We start from the raw sequence: 10671 nt of genomic DNA, 5'->3' as shown, positions 1-10671 counted from the left end.
GGGGACACAGCCTTTTTATTTTGGATAGTTTTTGTGCTTAGGGACCATTCATTTTTTTAGAAGGGGGGGAGGGCCGGAGGAATCTTGGGGGGGGTCACTAATTTTTTACAGTGGCAAAAGGGGAGGGTCATCGTTATTTTCGTTTTTGAAAAGGGGGGTCGCGTAGAAGAACACTCCATCCAGATCAAAACCTTTTATTTTCATTGTAAAATTCATTAAATATTCATGCGGATGCAAACCAATCCCAGCACAGTATTCAGATCACGTGTACATAACTGTAAACCCCAATACAAATCAAACAATAGAATTAACTTTTGATACAAACTCGTGCTCAGCTAATTAGTATTCAGCAACTTTAGATACAGATCTGTACTGATTCGCATAACAATACTTTGCATTCGATTTATTGTTTTCATTTCACAAGTAGAATCAAATATTCACGTCCGATCTGTATGTTATAGCAGGTTTGGGACAGAATGGGAGGTTTGATGTGATTTTTTTTAGCTTCATGTGTGTGTGTGTGTGTGTGTGGGGGGGGGGGGGGTCGCAAAATTTAATATTGCACTTTAGGGGAGGGCCTTCCTTTTTTTACTCTACTACAGGGGGAGGGCCAAAAAGTTTCAACTGAATACACACAGGGATTCCTCCGGCCCTCCCCCCCTTCTAAAAAATGAATGGTCCCTTAAGGTTTATATACCATGTTCCCTCAAGAGGTGACTTTTTCGAAAAAGAAATCAATCTTAATTATCGGGACAAACTTCACTTTTCTTCGCAATTTAGTCACGTTTGCAAATGAATGCCCATGGCACAATGCATAACCACCGACCGGTTAGCTCAGTTGGTAGAGCGCCGGACTACCGTGCGGTAGGTCTCGGGTTCGAGTCCCAGACCGGACAAACACTCAGGGTCTTTAAAAAATAACTGAGGAGAATATGTTGCCTTTGCAAACACATCTGCAAATGGTTTGATACTCAAGTCTTCTCGGATAAGGACGATAAACCGTAGGCCTCGTCTCCTGCATCTTCAGTGTCACGGTCAGCAGGGGACGTAAAAGAACCTACACACTTATCGTAAAAAGAAGGGCAAGGAGTTCCCGGTGTTGTGGTCTGGTCTTTGCCCATTGTGCTATGTATTGTGGAATGCTCGGAGATCAATTAGCTGTATAAGCTACTCTACAAATCCGAGGGTAAACAAAAGTGATGTATAATGTATGTATGATTCTATATGCTCGTGCATTCTCACACAACCGAGTAACGTTGGTAGTACCCGGTGAAAGATGAATAGGGGTAGACGGTAGCAGAGAAATATTTCCTTCTTTGCGCATTCATGCGCGTTTTGTAGCTCTAGTGCGTTGCTGTGTTGTTTGTAAAGATACTTCACCTCTTTTGTGAGAAGGGTTAAGATTTTAAACTTTCAATGACTTTTTCTTGCTGGTTATCATTAACAACAAGTGCAGTGAAACCTTAATTGTTTTTTTTTTTTTTGAAACCTTAATTGTTAAAACAAAAACAAAAAGGAATCGGCAGCCAACATGGAAAAACAGGAATTTTGTAGTGTTTAACTTGAGAAAAATCTACCATGATATGATTATTAATATTTGTGGGCATGCACAGCGCTTCGACTATCTAATTGCAAAACAGTGCAAAGAGCAAATCGCCTCCCACCGGAGTGTTGCCCAGGTTCAAATCCCGGACCTGACGTTATATAGATGGGTTGAGTTGGTTGTTGGTTCTCGTCCTTGCCCCTGGTGTTTATTCCCGGGTTTGCCGGTTTTTCCCCTCCACAACTGAAATCCAACACTTCTTAATTCCAATTTGATCGGGAATCCGAGGGCCATAAAAAGAAATACCAGAAAAATACCATAAATACAAATTAAATTGTGTAATTTCCAGTTCAGTTAAAACACCTCATTTTTTCGACTTTTTTTGCTTGTTTACAAGCAAAAATGAGGAGAATAGCGTTTAGTGGACTCAAATCTGAACCGGAAGGGATCGCATTCTTGTTAACTCTCAAGGGAATACTTTCCGCTGTGGGTGGTCAAAGCGCGTGACTTGTAAGTGTCACTCTATAGTTGTGCTTCAGCACTTCCGTTCTTGTAGAAAAAACGTGACTTGTCAAATTTACAAACATTATATAAGAATCAAAAACGTGAGTAGCCCAAATCTTACGTCACATAACCAATTAAGAATGTAAGCGGTTCAACGCTCAAAGGCAGTGAAGTTTAAAACGATTAAGAATGCAATTTTTACTAGTACAAGTCCGTTAGGCGCTAATACTAATTTAACCTAAAACGATTAACAACGCAAATTTGTACTCGTACAAGTCTTTCACACACTAAAACGTTGCCAATAGTTAACCAAAGGGAACTCATTTCGTGACAATTGATTATTTCTGCTGAGTTGCACAATTGTGCTTCAGCACTTCCGTTCTTGTAGAAAAAACGTGACTTGTCAAATTTACAAACATTATATAAGAATCAAAAACGTGAGTAGCCCAAATCTTACGTCACATAACCAATTAAGAATGTAAGCGGTTCAGCGCTCGAAGACAGTGAAGTTTAAAACGATTAAGAACGCAATTTTTACTAGTACAAGTCTTTAGGCGCTAATATTAATTTAACCTAAAACGATTAACAACGCAAATTTGTACTCGTACAAGTCTTTCACACACTAAAACGTTGCCAATAGTTAACCAAAGGGAACTCATTTCGTGACAATTGATTATTTCTGCTGAGTCTGCTGAGTTGAGTCCACCCCCCCCCCCCCCCCCCACCTCTGCGTGAGTCGGACAACAATTTTAGTTTGGGCAAAGGCTTTGTATGGAGGGGACCGACACAATTTGAGGCCGAGATTCTCGAAAGGCTCGAAAAATGATAGATTCCAAACATTTTTGCTTTAGTAAGTGAAAACAGATTGAAGGTATCCAAAAAATGGCCCAAAATTGAATTTATTAGTCGAAGATCCGGCAATAACACCTTGATTCCCAGTGCAAAATTATTCAGGCTGCCGAGAAATTTTAGCGGCGGATAGCGAATTACTATCAAATTATATAATTGCGAAGGATTGCTTTATTTAGGCACCGGAAAGATCGTCGGTTGCAAGAAATTCAGAATTCTTCCCGAATTTGACAGCACTGATCGCCGGTCATCCGATCTGTTTCGACACATGATAGATAGAGGGCGAAAATATTATGCTATTCAAACGCCTTTCTAATGGAATTGACGGCGGGTTTGATTTTAATAAAGCTGTTATTTATCCCCATTACTATTACAGACTGCAGCTACAGCTGCCGAGCTCGATCAGTGTATATTAAATAGTATTTGCCGCGACAATTGTGTAACGAAATTGACCTCTTAAAATATTCGGTTCAGGCAAGGGGACCGATCGGACGAGCGTTTCTTTGTGTAATTTTGTGGTGGCATAAATCTGAGGTTAGCTCTGTTGTGTTGGAAAATGTGCCACTAAGAACAGTGTAAACGTTTTGCATTTCTCATAAAAATAAATGTTTTCTTTCAGCAAATCCCGACAGCAAATCGGGCCTTTATAATCCATTCAATAACTGAGAGCACAGGCTTCCCAAGCTCAAAATTCGTCTTTTTGATGTGTTTTTGAGCCTTTCGGGCGGCCGACTCTACATACGTGGTGTATGCGACAGCTTGTGTATATAGAGAAATGTATGGGAAAATCACGGGTTCTCTAAAATCGGGTAAATAAATATATATTTTGAAATAAAGTTTACCTACCTCAAATGTGTCGCTTACTTGTGTCTTGTGCCGAATTTGGAGTCATTCCGACGCCATTTAGCGAAGTTATTCGAAGTCGTTGTCTCTCCTACTAAAAAGAAGGAAAGGCAGACCACTCCATCGATCGCTGGCCAGAGCTCACTCCACAAATCGCTCTCTCCTCAAAAGGAAAAGTCCCGAATCGCAATAAAACCAGCAGTTCCATAAAGCCCAATAAATTTCACTCCACATACGTGTGCTTCGGCGGTCGAAAGACTCATAAAGAACGAGAAATTTTACTTTAAATGCGCCTATTCGGCTTTCCAGATTTGCTTGTGATCGACCTCGCGCCAACGGTCGTTACTCAATCACAAGTATCTGGTTTCATCCTCAACTCTGATTGGTCCATTAGAACCAAGTCACGCGCTGACATCACGACAACAAGTTTCACGCTAGGGCTGAAGCCCTGAAGCCGCAATCATACAAAATGTAGTTTTTGATCGACGCGGTGATCGAACAAAATTTCCTTCGACTTTGGGATATTATCTTGTCTTGAATGCTCGCGAATATCTTGCTTTCTTCTGCACGTGGAGATGTCAGATTTATATTTACGCGGCTTTTCCCTGACCTATGTAAACATGGCTGTGATTAGCGAACAATACAGCTTTCAAAAAACATCCCTTGGGAGTCTTAGCGTGAAACTTGACCGTTGGCGCGAGGTCGATCACAAGCAAATCTGGAAAGCCGAATAGGCGCATTTAAAGTAAAATTTCTCGTTCTTTATGAGTCTTTCGACCGCCGAAGCACACGTATGTGGAGTGAAATTTATTGGGCTTTATGGAACTGCTGGTTTTATTGCGATTCGGGACTTTTCCTTTTGAGGAGAGAGCGATTTGTGGAGTGAGCTCTGGCCAGCGATCGATGGAGTGGTCTGCCTTTCCTTCTTTTTAGTAGGAGAGACAACGACTTCGAATAACTTCGCTAAATGGCGTCGGAATGACTCCAAATTCGGCACAAGACACAAGTAAGCGACACATTTGAGGTAGGTAAACTTTATTTCAAAATATATATTTATTTACCCGATTTTAGAGAACCCGTGATTTTCCCATACATTTCTCTATATACACAAGCTGTCGCATACACCACGTATGTAGAGTCGGCCGCCCGAAAGGCTCAAAAACACATCAAAAAGACGAATTTTGAGCTTGGGAAGCCTGTGCTGAGAGTAAAACATTTTACACATTTATTGAATAATCGCTCTGTTTGACAAACCTTTTGTTTCAAACCACGGTTTGAGCTTTCTACGTTGCACAGGTAAGGCTTTCTCTCGAAATCCGAGCCAATCTGGCCATGGTTTTGTGAAACAATCGCTAAATATGCCTCCAAAGTGCCCGCCAACCATACATTGCTCTTACAGAGAGCGGTTTGTTTGTTTGAATTTTGACTCACACCGGGGGTCAAATTCTGTGACGTCATTAGTGCGCTTCGCTAATTGCAACATCATTAAATGTGTTAAGTGATATTTATAAGTGTTTTTGTAGCCTGTTGTGAAATTACTTCCGGTGGAAGTAGTAAGTAAACGTTAAACGTTTCTTCTGTTCAGAAGTAAATGCATCGATCGCAATTAGAAAAATAACAGCAACCAGCAACTGTTTTGCTGGAAATGTAGTCGTTAGAAATGGCATGTGTAGCTGTAAGGTAAAGAATAACGCGAGGAGAAGCGGCTTTTGGTAATATCCAAACGAAAATTTACTTCTCAGTGTGGGGTTAAGATTGCGTGACGAGACAAAAGGTAACTCTGTCGTGCGTAACCTAACCTGCGATCAGGCGTTATTTTTCTGCATTAGGCCGAGTAGAAATCTTTCTAACTCGAAAGGAAACGACTATTTCGATTAAACATGTTAAAGGCAAACGTCAAAGTTTACCTTTTTTAACCAAGCCAAAGTATATGAGTCGCAAAGCACCCAGTCGTCGCGACTGACAAATACAGCATTTACTCCGCGAAAATAAAAAATGCTTGAACTGAAAGACGTTTGAATTCTTCCATGATATGTTCGAACAACAATGCCCAGGATAAACCTTCTACTCATACTAACCTCATGCAAAAAAAGTCGATAGTCTCGAAGAGATCTTTGATTACAATAGTTATCAACTGATTCTTTGTACCTATTTGAACATGAACGAACCATAGCCCTAGACCCAGCCTGGAGTCCACCCTGAAACTCTAACTTGCTACATAGCTACCATATAGCTACCTTATATTCTATCCCTTACCTTTAACGTTCTAAACGTCGAAGTACGCGCATGAATTTCCCACTGAGGGTCAACTCAAGTACAAAAATCGGGGATGCAATGTGGTCCTCATTCCTTACTACAGTTAACGCTTAGTAGGAACTCATGGGCTTATTTCAGCAATTTCAGCACTTAAAATCACTACTGTAATAATAATTTCTCTGGTTTTCCCCACCGTATATATAAGTGCTCCCTTGTATATATATAGTCGTTGTTCATAGTTGTCCCCAGAAACAAGGTTTTTCATTTATCAAGGCTTTTCAAATTGTTCATTTTTAAGTGGTCAGTTCCACATCGGAAGTTGTCAAGTGATCCTTGTCGTTATACGGCAGGAAAGGCAAATACTTGGCCACTTTGTAGTTACTGATGCGATTGAGACCAAACGGCAGATCATAGACTTTCATAGAAGCTGTTTCAAAATGATCATCACTTTCATCTGACAGATGTTGCCTCCAAGCCTTGAGCCCGCGTTCCTCAATGGTGCCAGGGATGGTGTTGTCCAGAATCAACCCGACCAAACACCCAACGGCCATGCTGGTACTCATTAGAACAGTGATGATCTGGTCAATCTGTGACACTCCTGAATTATAAAGTAACAAACATTGGTTATCAGTGATGTAGAAAAGAAAGATCCAAACGTTCTTGCCAAGAGAGCTCATCATCAAATTTGTATAGGTAATCACATGATTTTGAGTGCAGTTTGGGATAAATCAGCACGAGTAAATATTCAAAGACTAACCAAATTGTAATATTATTTGTAGTCTTTGAAAAATTTACGAGTGCTGATTTATCCCAAACTGCACGAGAAAAATCATGTGATTGCTTGTTAATAAAAGACATACATAAATTTCACTGAAAGTGGATAACAAACAAGACGTGTTCTGTCGTCTCCGATTCGTTAAAACATTACGGAGTTGCCGGCTTTGTAAAATCCAGATACTGCTACGGAATTTTACGAGCTTTTGATTGGTAGCTTTCAGTAGTTTCGCACAGCCTCTCTTGTGCTACAAAAACGTCCACTTCCTAGTACTTTGGGTTGTATACTTATAATGTTCGTTAAATAGGTCAATCTTTTCATGGATCGATATGTTTTTGCTCGATTTTTGCTCTCTCAAACACTGCGACATCGGCCGCCGTTTTGGCGCGCTTTCCGACTTTCCTGTCTAATAATAAACATACAAAAATTTCTGCATGCTCATTGGCTGAGAGCACGTCAATTAATCCCAAACAGTGCAGAAAGTTGAAATTGAGTGCAAAAAGTTAAAATTGAGTGCAGAAAAATGAAATTAAATTGATTGATAGGAAAGTCGGAAAGCGCGCCAAAACAAAATGGCGACCGATGTCGGAGTGTTTGAGAGAGCAAAAATCGAGCAAAAACATAACGATTCATGAAACGTTTGACCAATTTAACGAAAGGTATAAGTATATAAACCAAAGTACTAGGAATTTGACGTATTTACAGCACGAGAGAGGCTTTACGAAACTACTGAAAGCTACCAATCGTGGATTCACTTACGCGACGGCTCGTAAAGAAGAAAGATTACAAGCGTGAATTGAAGTTGGACATTTCAGCCCAAACCAATACAGCTGACTGAGGATAAAAGCATAAATGCATGACAGAGAGCTTTAAAATTCCCCAGCGGTATCTGGATTTTACAAAGCCCGGCAACTCCGTTATGTTTAAGAACGAATCGGAAAGGTAAGCTACGTATAAACACGGTTTGTTTGCCATCCACTTGAAGGGAAATTTTTGTATGTGTATTATTAACAAGTAATCACATGATTTTTCTCGTACAATTTGGGATAAATCAGCACTCGTAAATTTTTCAAAGACTCCATATTGCACTAGCCCTACGGGTTGTACAATTTGGTTAGCCTTTGAAAAATTTACTCGTGCTGATTTATCCCAAATTGCACTCGAAATCATGCGATTACCTATACAAACAATTTAATTTCAACTTTCTGCATTCAATTTAAACTTTTTGTACTCAATTTCAACTCTCTGCACTGTTCCTGCCAATGAGCATGCAGAAATGTTTTGCATGTATGTTATTACTTCTTATAACATAAATACATTTTCACGTTTTAACTGGTAACATAAATACGCTTCAGTCCATGAGTGGGATTTTTCCAATTTACTTGAAGACCGTAAATCTTTGAGCAGCCTGCTTTGGTGGAGCGCACGTGATACAAAAATGTATTCAATATTAACATTGATTTAGAACCAATGCTCCTACCCACAAACCCGACGCACTTGAAACTCAATAAAACGGAAATTTTGATGTGAACCTGTTTGTATGGCACCGGGATGTTTGTCCATGTAATGTGGCAGAGCTAATCCAAACACAAGTGCAAATCCAACAGTGAACAAGTTTCGGGAAGAATTCATGTCAGCAAACTGCAGATTTGAGATTCCAGCAGCGGCGATAATACCAAACATGACCATAAAAACTCCGCCAACAATGGGATCTGGAATGCTGACGAATAACGCGCCAATCTTACCAAGGACACCAACAACCATCATTACAAGAGCTCCAGACTGGATCACACGAAGACTTCCAACCTAGGAGAGCATTGAACGGCATCAACGGAATTAAGGTTGGTTTTAATTATTCAGTCTCTCATAAAGAAGATAAAGTGAATGAATAATAAAAAACTTTAAATATTTTGTATTCTACATCTGCCCAAGATTCTAATGTTTAATGTACGAGTTGCAAATTTTGAAATTCTTAGTTTGTGATACAGGATTTTTTGCTGACAATTAAAAGGAGCGTAACTCCTTGCAAATTATTCTTTAGTTGCCTCACTGCCATTTTTCACATCTTCGTAGCATTGGGCATGAACCATCGACTATGAAATTGAGTAGAGTGGTTTTAGCAGGTACTTTTGGTAAATATTTGGACAAAAGTTTCATATTAAATTATCTGAAGTTATCATCCCTTTGTTAAAGGTTTCTATAGTCTTAACGTACTTTATCCACTTTATCCAGCTATCTCTGTTTCTGATATCATCCTTTATATTTATTCAGTCTTAACTGATTTCACTAGAATACCCAGGTTCTTCCTTTATTGACTATACCGTGTAACCGACTACTCCACAAAAAGATTTTTTTAATCTATACATAAACTTCATTCAATTTTTAAATATGTTTGTAGTCCCGGTAGCATGGCCGTAGCTCTCTGGGGTGGGGTGGCGGGGAAATAAGAGGTCAAAAGGGAAAGTTGGCGTTCCTTCTTCGCTTTCTCCTCCTCCCCTCCTCAAAATTAGGAAAATTACAACTCCACTTCCTGGAGTGTTAGGTAGGTAGCTTGAACTTGACGTTGATTACGGTTCACAACCGATTCACTCGTTGTGATGACACAGGAAACAAAATTAGAAGATTAAAGTAAATAGATCGTTTACAGTCCCCTATAATTCCGTGTGGTTTTCAAGTTCCAACAGGCGTCTTCTTGGTTAAATATGTCGCCCCAAACTTGGAGACAGCATCACCATACTCCAGAGGGCAATATTGCTGTAAGCTCTAAAAATACATGTCATTTTACACTTGATCGAGACTGACTCATTAACGAAATATCCGGCATGGACAATGCTTAAGGACGTTCGCGCGAATTGTTTATGCGCATCCTTACTGCGCACGTAATTCATGTCGCAACGTCACACAATGGCCACGTCATGAACGAGCGCGCGCGCTGAGAAATTTTCCTAAACACATATAGGGTAGGTAGCTGCTGCGTTAACTTCGCTTGTAGTTTCCTCTCTTAAATGATTGGTTAACCCCACCTTTTTCGGGATGTATAACCTTTTATAATAATATCTCTACCGATTGACAAAAAATGGTCCAAATTTAAATTTCGGAAGTATGTTATTTTTTATTTTCTCTTCTCGCGCGCGATCAAATCAGTCACATTTTGCAGTCTTGAATGTTCGCAAATGCAGTTCTTAAAGACAAGATTTACCTTAAGGGACCTCAATAGCGAAATGTTTTCGTTCAATAGACCCACTTGAATAAGCTCGGCCTGCATCAATTCATTTAAAATATTTTGTCGACAGAACTTGCTGAGGTCATATCGAGTGACGAAGTCAAATTTATCCAAATAAGCGCCTTCTTTCAGGTATCGTATCTCGGAAACGAATTCGGTGACCCCCAATTTTTTTACATTTTGACATAAGTAACTCGTAAAATAGCAGTGGTGAAAGTTTAAGAAAAATTGCAATGTTAGAAGATTTTCGCGCGAACGTCCTTAAAGGGACTGTGTCATGGCTGAGTAAAGTTTTGCCAAAAACTCGCTATGGAACTTACTTTTGAAAACAAATTACCACCCTGGATCAAAATGACATGTAAAACCATAGCTTCATTGCAACCATATTTGTCTCCTGCGCATTATAATTTATAGTTACCTTGAGATTAATTTGAAAACTGTTCAGCCCAACAACATTTCAAAAACCCATATCGCAATGCGTTTCAATCTTCGTCACTTTTGGCCATCCGTACCTTCTTAAAATTGTATTTGCTGTGTTATTGAAACGTTCCTTCACTGTGTGGAGTCCTGGGACTAGTAGAGTCGTCACGTGACAAGAAGGCCGTGTACGATCGAGTTAGTTGAGTTCTTACCATGTGTGTGTTGTAACTCGGAGTTTACACACTGTTTTCTGTATTA

General features: G+C 39.8%; 1 protein-coding gene across 5 annotated transcripts in view; it reads right to left on the bottom strand.

The window, feature by feature from the left end:
- Positions 1-4951: 4951 nt before the first annotated feature.
- Positions 4952-10671, bottom strand: part of LOC144661238 (solute carrier family 23 member 2-like) — a 52960-nt gene continuing 47240 nt past the window's right edge. For all 5 annotated transcript variants that reach the window (XM_078521935.1, XM_078521933.1, XM_078521932.1 and 2 more), the window contains 2 exons: positions 8303-8576; positions 4952-6593 (listed from right to left, as the gene is read on the bottom strand). In XM_078521935.1, coding sequence (XP_078378061.1) covers positions 6289-6593; positions 8303-8576 — 579 coding nt within the window. In that variant the 3' untranslated portion in view covers positions 4952-6288. The remainder of the gene's footprint in view (positions 6594-8302; positions 8577-10671) is intronic.

Source organism: Oculina patagonica, chromosome 7 (genome assembly GCF_052425735.1).
Source record: "Oculina patagonica isolate OP01 chromosome 7, crgOcupat, whole genome shotgun sequence".
In the NCBI taxonomy this organism is placed as follows: domain Eukaryota; kingdom Metazoa; phylum Cnidaria; class Anthozoa; order Scleractinia; family Oculinidae; genus Oculina; species Oculina patagonica.
Note: the sequence above shows the minus strand (reverse complement) of the source record. Positions and strands in the feature narration are given on the sequence as shown.